The 13,904-nt window shown below is 36.8% G+C and overlaps 1 protein-coding gene across 1 annotated transcript in view; it reads left to right on the top strand.

Moving 5' to 3' along the window:
- TC2N (tandem C2 domains, nuclear) overlaps positions 1-6,507 on the top strand; it is a 51,112-nt gene extending 44,605 nt beyond the window's left edge. The window contains exons 12-13 of the mRNA XM_003408825.4: positions 392-591; positions 2,718-6,507. Coding sequence (XP_003408873.1) covers positions 392-591; positions 2,718-2,828 — 311 coding nt within the window. The 3' untranslated portion in view covers positions 2,829-6,507. The remainder of the gene's footprint in view (positions 1-391; positions 592-2,717) is intronic.
- Positions 6,508-13,904: the final 7,397 nt, after the last annotated feature.

Raw genomic sequence — 13,904 nt, 5'->3', positions numbered from 1 at the left:
ATCTACCAAGATGATACGTCTCAAACTTCTATGTACCTAACAATAGAGCATAAGTGAAAAATTGTAAAAGCTAGAAGTGGAAACTGATAAATCCAGAATCATTGTGGGAGGCTTTGATACAACTTTCTGTCAAAGATTGACTCATGTTTACAGCAAAAGTCCCAGAATCGAATTTCATTGGTATGGCTTAGATCGTGTACCCACCCTCTGACCCACTCACTGTGGCCAAGGGTTGTGATATTTTGGTTGTCTAGGCCTAGTTCATATCCAGCCCTAGAGCTGAAAGTTTCGGGTCAGCTCTATTTATTTACAGTAAGTATAATACAGATATATATATCTTTATACGGTATCTTAAATAACATTTAGTATGTCAAAATTTCTCATTTCTAAGGTTTTTTTGTAAAGGTGGCAATGTTTAGCTCAGGAGACTTGATTTATAAGAAGAAGACACGTTTACTGAAGGCCTCCGGTGGAAGAGTAAAGTGGGGAGAGACTATGATTTTTCCACTTACACAGACTGAAAAAGAAATCATTTTTCTTATTAAGCTTTATAGTCGAAGCTCTGTAAGAAGAAAACATTTTGTGGGCCAGGTTAGTAGTGAGTTTTTATCTTGAATTCCTTCCTGATATTTTTCTGGGGGCATTTGAACAGCTTGTTAACAAAGGAAATACAGGATGTAATTAAAGTTGAATAGAATAAAATTCTTCTGCATCATAGATTAAAAATTTAATGTGGCACAAAAACCAAATCTTGCCGGACTTTTTGCTTTAATACAAATAGTTGGAAATTCTGAGCAATCGGGCTTTCTATCTTAAAATATGACTATTTCTGAGCTTTTCAACTTTAAACACTGTGCGTGAGGTTATTTTTTCAGTACTTCTGGTTAGTTCCTTATAGAAGTCGGAAACAAGTAACTTAAGTATTTAAATCAAATTTATGTTTAACGTGAGCATTGTTTGTTCATTTGCTATTAATTGGATTATGTTAGATTTCAATTCAAAACATCTATTTTAACAGTGGCTGTGGTATTATTTAGATATTCAGTGCTGGTGTTGGGTGAATCTATTTAGTAATTCTTGGTAATTTAATATAAGACATAACACTTGCTTACTTGCCAGTCTTCATACTTGTTCCCTTTGTATTTCCTTTCTTTACTATGAGTGGATTAGTTTAGCTGTCTGTTATCATTTATCTTAACCACAATTGCTTGAACCATATTTAAATTTCAGAATCTGTATTATTGGTTTAAAAGCTTCCACTTGGCTATAAGATTTTATTAACAGTCTACACGAAATCCTCAAATTATAATATAAATTTTCAAAGATTAACATCAAGTCTTTGACTCAATATTTCATGTTTTACCTGAAATATTTAAAGTGTTACAGTTTTGTTCTTCATTTATTCTTGTTTGGAAAAGAGTTTGAGCTCAACAGTTTATATAACTAGCGTACTTTTGAAAGCCATGGGGCCTTTTCTTTATCATCAAACCTCAATTATCATGTATCAGTGGAATAGGAAATTTACTTGAGAGATGATTTCCAGGATAGCCTTTATGGTGATTCTGTTTTTCTCGGGTGAAGCTGTAGTTAGAATATTAACTTTGGGCAGGTTCTTGTTGTTCATCTGTTCTTACAGCTTCTTTGGTAGCCTTGGGAGCCACCCTGCTGGGGTTGCCAAATGTGGAATCAAGTTCTCCCACCCTCATATCAACCAACCCATTGCCATTGAGTTGATTCCGATTCATAGTGACCCTATAAGACAGAGTAGAACTGCTCCTTAGGGTTTCCAAGGAGCGGCGGGTGGATTCGAACTGCTGAGCTTCTGGTTAGCAGCCGTAGCTCTTAACCACTGTGCCACCAGGGCTCCATATCAAGCAAAGCACTCTAATTTTATCTGTTTTATATGTTGGGATTTTATGTAAGATTTTATTTGAAGAAAAGCTTCCTCAGACCATGAAAGAAAGTAAAAAAATGTTTGAAAACTAATGACCTGCTCCAATCTCTTTTATTTTAAGGAATTAGAAGTTAGGTCTCAGGTGATTTAATTCCAAAGTAACAACATTTGTTAGTGCTAGAGCCAAGGTGAGAATTCAGGTCTTCTGATTCCTAGTCCACCTTGCCTCCATGATATGTAGCCATTGTGATGTCTTATGTTTGTATGAAACTTTACGGTTTTCCAGAGTTCATTCACATATATTATCTAAAGTTACATTAGTGATAGGTACTGTGAAATTATTTAATACAGATCAATAATGACTATTTGTAGATTTCAATGAAAATTACAGTTTTACTTAATATAAAAGATGTTTAAAAATATACATTTTTTACCAATTTAATATAAATAATGATTAGGCTTAGTAAACAGTAATCATGGCAAAAATATTTTGGGGTGGTTGGGATCAGTTTTAAGCTGAGCTCCTAGATTTATTGAATAAGAAAGGATAATAATAATTCTTTGGGGAAAAATAATTTTTTATTATCTCACATTAAATTTTTAAATTGAATCGCATTATTTAGTCTTCAGAATGACTAAACAGGCTAAATGCAATAACATTTAAGTTTCAAAAAGAGAAATTCAGTGAATTTTTGGAAAAATGGAAAAATGTTTAATTGAAAATATGTAAACCAAACTCCTGGATATGTTTAATCAATAAGAGTACTTAACTGTTTGAGCTCAGTTATTGTTTTGTCAAATTAAATGTACTGTTTCTTTACAGATTTGGATAAGTGAAGACAGTAATAATATTGATGCAGCAAACCAGTGGAAAGAGACAATTACAAATCCAGAAAAAGTTGTTATCAAGTGGCACAAATTAAATCCATCTTGAAGATTTCACACGTTAATTTGGTGAAGCACTTGACATTTATTTTAGAAGGCTTATCTCAAATTGCTACCAATGAAGAGACAAATCGCTGCCTTTGTTGATATAATTATGGAGGCCATAATTATAGTACATAATGGATCTGATCAAAAAAATTAAACTTGATGGAAAATGTAATTTTTTTTTTAATTCAAAGTGAAGGAAATGTTTTAAACCCGTGCCCAGTAGATAATAAAATACACCATCACTATGGCAACTAAATAAATTATAAAATCAACAAGAATAACAACCAGAGATAATTATTGCTATATTATGTTTTGGGTTTTTTGAAGCTTTACCTAGATATTCAAAACCTAGTGTATCAAGTTTCTGTTAGTACTACTAGGCATTTAGAAGATTTTTACCACTGACTAAGCCTTATTGATAAGATCTTGGCTCTACTGTTCACCTCTTGCTAAATATTTTCTTTCAGAAGGTAAAAATGAACTGAACCTTTTCAGTCTATTTTGTATTGGGGAAAATTTGTGCCCTGTGTTTTCTAATTTACCAAATATTTGCATTGCCACCTTGTGAGCTATTTATCTGCAAAAAACAAATACACCATTTCCTTCAAAAATAGGAAACTATGTTTCGGCAAGAATAAGTTACAATACCAGAAGGTTGAAGTTTAATTGGAAACCTAGATCACACACATTGCTTCTTCTCTCGAATATTTTACTCTGTTTTATTTGGAGTTGAAATAAGATTATTATCCATATGGTTATCCTAATTAGCAGAATGAAATGAGCCTAGATAGTAAATTCAATATTTTATGGTAATCACTTCCTTGTTTTTCTTTTGTAATATAAATTACTTGTTTTATAATCCACAATGTTAGAGTATTTTCTCATGTTTTTTCATAACCGTACCTGATAGTACTATGTAGCAGATAAATATTTTGTATTGCCGTTTTCTTTCAGATACTCTTTGGAACTCAATATGTGGGAATAGTTGGTCATATGAGCTATTATTGCCAAAAAGAACAGCTTTTTGAAGAAGCAGCACCATTCACAATCTTGGAAAATTTGATGTTATTTTTGCTAACGATTGGACTAAATACCCTATATTCACAGTCCTCCATTTTTCTTTCTTTCTTGGCACACTTGCTAAGAGATAGATGATGATATTTTAGGCCAAAAATATACCCTGCTGTAGAGTTGAAATTGACTCAATGGCAACGGGTTTTGTTTTTTATTTTTTTTTAATAGATTATGCAGGAGCCCTGGTGGTGTAGTGGTTAAAGCACTCAGCTGCTAACTGAAAGGTCAGCGGTGCAAACCCACCAGCTGCTCCCTGGGAGAAAGATGTGGCAGTCTACCTCTGTAAAGATTATAGCCTTGGGAACCCTGTGGGGCAGTTCTACTCTCTCCTATTAAAAAAAAACAAAAAACCATCACCATCAAGTCGATTCCGATTCATAGCGACCCTATAGGACAGAGTAGAACTGCCCCATAGGGTTTCCAAGGAGCGGCTGGTGGATTTGAACTGCCAACTATTCTATTGGCAGCCAAACACTTTACCACTGCGCTACCAGGGCTGTAAGTCAGGCTCGACTCCACGGCACACGACAACAAAGAGCTTAAGCGTCCCATCCCCTCTTTTTTCCATTTCCTGTGTTTTATATATCTCATTAAAATTTTTCAAAATAAATACTTAATTCCACTTTTCCTAGCACTACCTCCTCAAACTACAGAATGTGCATATTTTACGTTCGCTTCTACTAGGAACCCTGGTGGAGCAGTGGTTAATATTCTTGGTTGCTAACCAAAAGGTCAGCGGTTCAAACCCACCAAGCTGTTCCATGGGAGAAAGATGTGGCAGTCTGCTTCTGTAAAGATTTGTAGCCTTGGACACCCTGTGGGGCAGCTCTATTCTGTCCTGTAGGGTCACTATGAGCTGGAATCAACTCGACGGCAGTGGGTTTGGTTTGGTTGCTTCTACTACTTAGATTTTATAGTAGAGTTGGCAGATACTCACTGCCACTGTATGTTTTGAAATACTTTTCAAAAAGTAGTGAAAATTGGCACTCACGTGGATTTTTAAGATGTCGTCTTCAATGGTAGTATTTGAAACTTTGACACAATGCGACTATTATAGCTACCAAAAATGCTAATGTATTGCCTTTTAGTTATTAAAGAACAGGCTGTGTTGTTTTAAAAAAAAGCCTAGAATTATATTTTAGCAGTTTTCTGTTCTATTAATGCTTTCAGCTCTTACATTCTAATATATGTATTCATGTATATAACTCAATTTTTAATTATTTTATTTTCAATATTTTTACAATATGGGTATATGTGTAATTTGTGGGAAAAGCTATGGCTTCTTAGCGTCTCATATGTCTTTGAATCCTAAGTAAATAAAACAATAAAAAGAAAACCTTTTCATTTAAAAGACTTTTCAGATAGAAAGATACGGAACACAACTAAGATCCCAAATGTTTTCTTCAGTTTTTACTTAAGTCTTCTTCAGATGAAGAAATATAAGATACAGCTGACATTCTGGTTCTTTCCTTGAAGCATTATATGGAAATATAAAAAGAAACACAATTTTCTGTTAGTAGCTACAAATATGAGAAAAACATTAGGAGCTGTTAATCAAAAATAAGATACTATCCACAAATCATTTTTCTTTGTATTTGTTTAGGCATTTCTTGTCCTTTACCTGCTGTAACAAGAAGAAGGGAACCAAAATGATGCTGGATAACCAGAGAAACCCATAGAGAGCTCAAGTTGATAGGTGATAATTTGCACAGTACTAATCCCTGAAGTATATTTATTTATAAACTTTCAGATTAACACAGTTAAATAGCTGTAGCCCATATCAAGACTACCAGCTCCATTTGGCTTTCATTTAGCTTTACATAATTTTTTTTTTTAGTAGAACTCCTAGAGAAATGACCATTGAAGTATATCAGTTCCAGTCTTTATCAGGGTTTTAAGAAGGAGCCAGTGGGATTTTGAACATATGCTATGCAATTGTGGTCTTAAAATAGTATAAACTGGCTTATCTATGATACTAATGTACTCAAGAGCCAGGTGGAAACTGTATTTTCCAGCAGTTATTTCCACTGTTTATTTAATCAAATATTTGCTTTTTTATGAAGCATTTCAGAAATTTGCAATGTCGTCAACGGTAACATGTATTTTAAAAAATATATTTCCTATTGACACTGGGTAGGATATGCCAACGGAAGTACCTTTTTAACTGTCTGCATCTATGATAGTTATGAAGACACTTTATAATGTTTTCTAATGAATAAGCTATAATCCTTGTTCAAAATAAATTTCTAATGCTTACATTTTTGGCTGAAATATTAAGTGTTGGGGAAAATTACTGTCTTAATCATCTAGTGCTGCTATAACAGGGATACCTCAAGTGGATAGCTTTACCAAAGAGAAATTTATTTTCTTACAGTCTAGTAAGTTACAAGTCCAAATTCAGGGCATCAGCTCCAGGGGAAGGCTTTCTCTGTCGGTTCTGGAGGAGTGTCCTTGTCCTCAATCTTCCCCTGGTTGAGGAGTTTCTCAGGCACAGGGACCCCATGTCCAAAGGGCGCACTCTGCTCCTGGTGCTGCTTTCTTGGTGGTATGAGGTCCCCCACTCTCTGCTTGCTTCCCTTTCCTTCAGTCTCTTGAGAGATAAAAGGTAGTGTAGGCCACACCCCAGGGAAACTCCCTTTACACTGGATCAGGGAGGTGACCTGAGTAAGGGTGGTGTTACAATCCCACGCTAATCCTCTTAACATAAAATTACAATCACAAAATGGGGGACAACCACACAATACTGGGAATCATGGTCTAACCAACTGACTTGTATTTTGGGGGGGACACAATTTGATCCATGACAATTATCAAAAATGGGCACAGGTGAAGTATCATGTCCATTCTGAAATAAAGATTTAAGATTTAAAAATATATATTAAAAGTTAATATAGCCTCCAAAATTGGATTTTATTTTGTGGGTGATGAATTGCCTGAAGATGAATGCTGCCTATGTTTTTGGTAATTTCTTAGTGGAAAAAAGTTTTTTTAATTGGTGCTGCTTGATTCTTTTATTTTTTTCCTTCTATAAAAAAATCTTTGATCTGAAATACAGTGGTTAAAAATAATAACAATGAGAGGGCAGAACCAACATGGTGCCATAGATAGAAGCACCATGCAATCCCTCTGCAGCAAAGACCAAAAAAACTAAGTAAAACAGATACAAATGTCAATCCTGGGACCCTAAGCATCAAATGAAGGGATAAAGAAATAGATCAAGCACAAATGGAAAAAGAAACTGACAGAGAACAGAGAAGGAGGAGAACTACAGAATGGAGGTCCTCTGCTAGGTAATGTGGCACAGTTTCATCATCTTGGAGCACAGCCAGCAACAATCTCAGTAGGGTGTACAGGAGGTGACTTAATGGAGCTCCAAACAGGAGAGAGCACCCACCCCATATGCTGCCCCCACTTCCCACCAGCCCCCAGTGTGCCACCATGGCTAGGGTACCGTGGTGCTCAGGCCATCAGCTACAACAGGCCCACACTGCCTCCCCTTCCCACCACTTGAACAGCTGCTGAACAGTGGGAAAGTGAGCCCGCACCACTCCCCATCTGACACCCCCCACCAATCTGGCGAGGGGTTGGGAAAGCCCTATACCACTGGACCAATATCAGGAGACAGCACCTGCCTAGTCTGCCCTTGGCCACCTTGCCAAACCAGTGTACAGTGAAGCGGGCTCACCCTACTTGTTGGTGCTCTGCCTGCCCAGACAAGGTGGTGAGAACTACCATGCCCACAGATGAGCAAACAGCAAAACATGCCTGGACTGTCTGCCCTAACATATCAAAACAAACAACAACAACAACAACAACAAAAACAGTATGAAACGAATATACAGTCAATAAATAATACCTTAATGTCTTGAAGATAGCAGACAATATCAAAATACATAAAAAGCAGGACAAGATGGCTCCAGCAAATGACCAAAATAAGGAAAAAGATCACCTTCCAGTAGAAGAAAAAGCAGTGGTACTCCCTCGTGTGGTATTCAAATGACTAATATTTTAGGGCTCTCCAAGAGAGAAGGAAAGAGACCAAGGAACACACAAAGCCAACAAAAACATAGCCAAAATCAAGGAAAACACAGACAAAAGCAATAGAAGAATTCAGAAAAAGAATACAAAAACAAAATGTCAAAATAAATAAACAACTAGAGATCATACAAAAACAGCAACTAGAAATCCAAAAGGCAACAAAATTTCAGAAATGGACAACTCAATAGAAAGTTTTAGGAGCAAATTTGAAACAATAGAAGGCAATCAGTGAGATTGAAGACAAATCCATGGATGCCACTTTGAGGAAAAATCAGAGGAAGGTATGAAGAAAACCTAAGAATTATGTGGGACACAATGAAGAGTAAAAATTTGCATGCGATTGGAGTTCCAGAACAGGTGGAGCAAATGGAAAACACAGATATTACTGGAGATTTGCTGGCAGAAAACTTCCCAAATATCATGAAAGACAAAAAGCTGACCATCTAAGAAGCTCAACAAACCCCATATAGGATAGACCCCAGAAGAAAATCACCAAGATACCTCATGATCACACTTGCCAAAACCAAAGACAAAGAATCCTGAGAGCAGCTCAAGAAAAACGGAAAGTCACTTACAAAGGGGCAACAATAAGACTAAGCTCTGATTACTTGGCAGAAACTATGCAAGCAAGAAGGCAGTGGGATGACATATTTACAACTTTGAAAGAAAAAAACTGCCAACCAAAAATTATACATCCTGCAAAACTCTCTCTCAAATATGATGGCAAAATTAGGACATTTCCAGATAAACAGAAATAAATTGAATTTGGAAAAGCAAACCAAACTTACAAGAAATATTAAAGGGAGTCCTCCAGTTAGAGAACAAACAACATGAGACAGCAACTGCAGTCTAAGACACAGGACAGCATCAGCCAGATACCAGCTTAGATAAAGAACTCTAATAAAACAAAGTTAAAAGATTTAAAAGAGGAAAACAGAGATGTCAATCTGTAATGACCACAATGTCAAAACAGTAAAAGGAAGAATAAATGTTGTAGGTATAGAACTTTCAAGTGGAGAGGAAGTCAAGGTGATATCACGTAATACAAGACTGGTTCAAACTTAGGAAGATAAGGGTAAATTTCAAGGTAACCACAAAGGAAGTTAACCCTACAAAAAAGAAGAAAAAGATTCAGTAAATACAAAATGTACAATAATGAAAGAAAAGAAAATCCACAAACAAAAGAACTCAGCACAGGAGAATCAGAGGAACAGAAAATGTCAGCACCAGAAAAAAATGCACAATATGACAGCAATAAACTCATACCTATCGATAATCACACTGAATGTAAATGTGCCCATAAAGACACAGAAAGTGGCAGAATGGATTAAAAAAAACACAGCCAATCCGTATGCTGTCTACAAGAGACACATCTCAGACACAAAGACATAAATTTATTAAAAATCAAAGGATGGAGAAAAATATATCAAGCAAACAGTAACCATAAAAGGCAGGAGTGGTAGTACTAATCTCAGATAAAATAGACTTTAAGGCAAAATCAACAATAAAAGACAAGGAAGAACATTATATGATGATTGAAGGGACAATCCACGAAGAAGATATAACCTTAATAAATATTTGTGCACCCAACAACAGGGCCCCAAAATATGTAAAACAAACTCTAACAGCACTGAAAACAGAAATAGTTCCACAATAATAGTAGGAGACTTAAACACACAACTCTGGGTAAAAGACAGAACATCTACAAAGAAACAACACAGAGAAAATCTAAAGGCCAAAATCAAATAGGACCTCGTAGATATATATAGAACACCCCACCCAACAGCAGCAAAGTATCCATTCTTTTCCAACGCACATGGAGCATTCACCAGAATAGACCACGTTTTAGGCCATAAAGCAACCCTCGATAAAATCCCAACCACTGAAGTAATACAAAGCATCTTCTCTGATCACAATGCCATAAAAGTAGAAATCAATAATGGGAAGAGCAAGGAAGAAAAATCAAATGCATAGAAACTGAATAACACCTTGGTTAAAAACAACTGGGTAATAGAAGAAATCAAAGAGGGAGTCAAAAAATGTCTAGAATCAAATGAGAATGAAAACACATCATATCAAAACCTTTGGGACACAGCAAAAGCAGTGTTCAGAGGTCAATTTATAGCAATAAATGCACATATCAAAAAAGAATGGGCCAAAATCAAACTGTTAACCCTACAATTTGATCAAATAGAGAACAGTAAAAACTGGCTTCTGTCACCTAGCATAATGTTTTCAAGATACATCCACATTGTAGCATGTATCAGTACTTCATTTCTCTTTATTGCCAAATAATATCCCATTGTATGGAAAAAAATTGATATGTTAATTGCTGTGCAGTCAGCTCCGACTCATGGTGACCTCACGTACAATAGAAAGAAATGTCCCCGGTCTTGCTGCATCTTCACAATTATTGATATGCTTGAGTCCATTTTTGCAGCTACTGTGCATTTTGAGTTCCTCCCAACCAAAGGGGACTCATCTTCCGACACCATATCAGACAATATTCTGTTGGATGATTTTTCAGACATAGATTGACAGGCCTTTATTCCTAGTCTTTCTTAGTTTGTAAGCTCCACTGAAACCTGTCCATCATGGGTGACCCTGCTGGTATTTGAAATACCAGTGGCATAGCTACCACCATCCTAGCAACAGGCAAGCCACCACAATACAACAAACTGACAGCAGAGTGGTGGTGTTTAACCATAGGACTCTGATAATGGAAGGAGATATCTGGAAAGAAAGTTCTACATGTCTTCTCAAATGGTCCAAAGATGTCTCATCCCATGCTCAGAAAAATCACTGAGTGAAATATATCTTTTAAATGCTGGTGATGTTCATGCAGTACTGAATTTGTTTCCTGGGTCATCATTCTTTAGTTTATGAGGCAGGGGGATGATAAAAATACCTGCCCTTCATGATAGGACTAGATTGATTTTGTTGTTGTGTGTCGTTGAGTCCATTCCAACAGAGAGAAATTTGGTTGACTGTGGCTCTTAATTTGGGTCTTTCATTTTTCATGATTATAGTGTATGGGGTCTTGAGGATAAATATTTTAAATGAGTTATTTCATATATTTAATGTTGTTGTTAGATGCCATCCAGTCAGTTCTGACTCATAGCGACCCTGATAACATAATTAAATGCAAAAAAAAAAAAAAATTATTCAGTACTTCATGAGAAGAACTGTCCTAGGTGGTTCCAGGGATAATGGGATGAATAAGCCATCACTCTTTACTATGGACATATATATTTTCGTAGAGAAATAAAATAGTATAAAGCAGGATTGTAGTATAAACTAATATTTAAGGTATGGACAAAATGCTTTAGAGACTTAAATAAAGAAATAATTAAATTCAGTTGAAGGAATTAGGATTGGTAGATCCCTGACCTGAAACTCATAACCAAGCAGATTGGTAGCACTTTTAATTCATAATCACCAACTCTCTGTAAATAACAATCTTACTCCATTTTTTTTGTCAGCTGGTTCACTGAGATAACCAGTTGATACTTCCTTCCACTCTTCCATCCTTTAATCTACCTGCTCCTTTCTTTACTCTTGTTGTTGTTGTTAGGTGCCATTGAGTCAGTTCCAATTCATAGCAACCCTGCATACAACAGAACAAAACACTGCCCAATCCTGTGCCATTCTCACAATTGTCGTTACACTTGAGCCCATCGTTGTGGGCACTGTGTCAGTCTGTCTCATTGAGGATCTTCCTCTTTTTCACTGACCCTCACTTTACCAAGCATGATATCCTTCTCCAGGGACTGATCGCTCCTGATAACACGTCCAAAGTACGTGAGACGAAGTCTTGCCATCCTTGCTTCTAAGGAGCGCTCTGGCTGTACTTCTTTTTTACTCTTAATAGATCTTGTTTCATGCTTCACGAAGAAAACATTCAGACATTCCTTTAACTTCCCACCACCATATCAACAAACTTATCTTTACCCATATCCATCCTCTCCTCCAACAGATTAGAAAGCTAGTGCAACGTTGTGAATTATGTATCCAAGGCTCTCTTACTTTTTCAAGGATCTCATTCCATTTCTTATTCCTGTTCTCTCCTATTGCTTGATCATTTTCTTCTCTATTGGGTTCTTCCTATCATCATTCAAACCTCCCTAGTGCACGGTTGTCCCAAAATGTTCTATCATTCAAACTTTCCTGGTACACGGCTATTCCAAAACATGTTGTTGATGATAGAAACCAACACACAATTTTTTTTTAATTTTTATTGTGCTTTAAGTGAAAGTTTACAAATCAAGACAGTCTCTCATAAAAAAATTTATATACACCTTGCTATATACTCCTAGTTGCTCTCCCCCAATGAGACAGCACATTCCTTCTCTCTACCCTCTGTTTCTGTGTCCAGTCAGCCAGCTTCTGTCCCCCTCTGCCTCCTCATCTCCCCTCTAGACAGGAGCTGCCCACATAGTCTCATATGTCTACTTGATCCAAGAAGCTCACTCCTCACCAGTATCATTTTCTATCCTATAGTCCAGTCCAATCCCTGTCTGAAGAGTTGACTTTAGGAATGGTTCCTGTCTTGAGCTAACAAAAGGTCTGGGGATCATGACCTTCCCGCGTCCTTCTAGTCTCAGTCAGACCATTAAGTCTGGTCTTTTTATGAGAATTCGAGGTCTGCATCCCACTGTTCTCCTGCTCCCTCAGGGGTTCTCTGTTGTGTTCCCTGTCAGGGCAGTCGTCGGCTGTAGCCAGGCACCGTCTACTTCTTCTGGTCTCTGGCTGATGTAGTCTCTGACTTATGTGGCCCTTTCTGTCTCTTGGGCTCATAATTACCTTGTGTCTTTGGTGTTCATTCTCTTTGCTTCAGGGGGGTTGAGACCAATTGATACATCCTAGATAGCCGTCTGTTAGTGTTTAAGATCCCAGATGCCACTCTCCAAAGTGGGATGCAGAATGTTTTCTTAATAGATTTCATTGTGCCAGTTGACCTAGATGTTCCCCGAAACCATGGCCCCCAAACCCCCGCCTCTGCTATGCTGGCCTTGGAAGCATTCAGTTTGTTCGGAAAACTTCTTTGCTTTTAGTTCAGTCCAGTTGTGCTGACTGCTTCTTTATTGTGTGTTGTCTTTCCCTTCACCTAAAATAGTTCTTGTCTATTATCTAATTAGTGAATACCCCCTCCCTCCCTCCCTCCCTCCCCACTCTCATAACTATCAAATAATATTTTCTTCTATGTTTAAACTATTTCTTCAGTTCTTATAATAGTGGTCTCATACAATATTTGTCCTTTTGCAACTCACGAATTTTACTCAGCATAATGCCTTCCAGATACCTCCATGTTATAAAATGTTTCACGGATTCATCATTGTTCTTTATCGATGCGTAGTATTCCACTGTGTGAATATACTGTAATTTATCCAGTCATCTGTTCATGGGCACCTTGGTTGCTTCCATCTTTTTTGCTATTGTAAACAGTGCTGCAGTGAACATGGATGTGCATATATCTGTGTAAAGGCTCCTATTTCTCTAGTATATATTCCAAGGAGTGGGATGGCTGGATCTTTTGGTAGTTCTATTTCTAGCTTTTTCAGGAAGCACCAAATCAATTTCCACAGTGATTGTACCATTTTACATTCCCACCAGCAGTGTAAAAGTGTTCCAGTCTCTCCACAACCTCTCCAACATTTATTATTTTGTGTTTTTTGGATTAATGCCAGCCTTGGAGTGAAACCGAATCTCATTGTAGTTTTGATTTGCATTTCTCTAATGGCTAATGATCGTGAGCATTTCCTCATGTATCTGTTAGCTACCTGAATGTCTTCTTTAGTGAAGTGTCTGTTCATATTCTTTGCCCATTTTTTAATTGGGTTATTTGTCTTTTTGTTGTTGAGTTTTTGCAGTATCATGTAGATTTTAGAGATCAGATGCTGGTTGGAAATGTCATAGCTAAAAGCTTCTTCCCAGTCTGTAAGTAATGTTTTACTCTTTTGGTGAA

This window comes from Loxodonta africana, chromosome 10, assembly GCF_030014295.1.
Source record: "Loxodonta africana isolate mLoxAfr1 chromosome 10, mLoxAfr1.hap2, whole genome shotgun sequence".
Lineage (NCBI taxonomy): Eukaryota > Metazoa > Chordata > Mammalia > Proboscidea > Elephantidae > Loxodonta > Loxodonta africana.
This window is presented reverse-complemented; position numbering and strand designations above follow the sequence as displayed.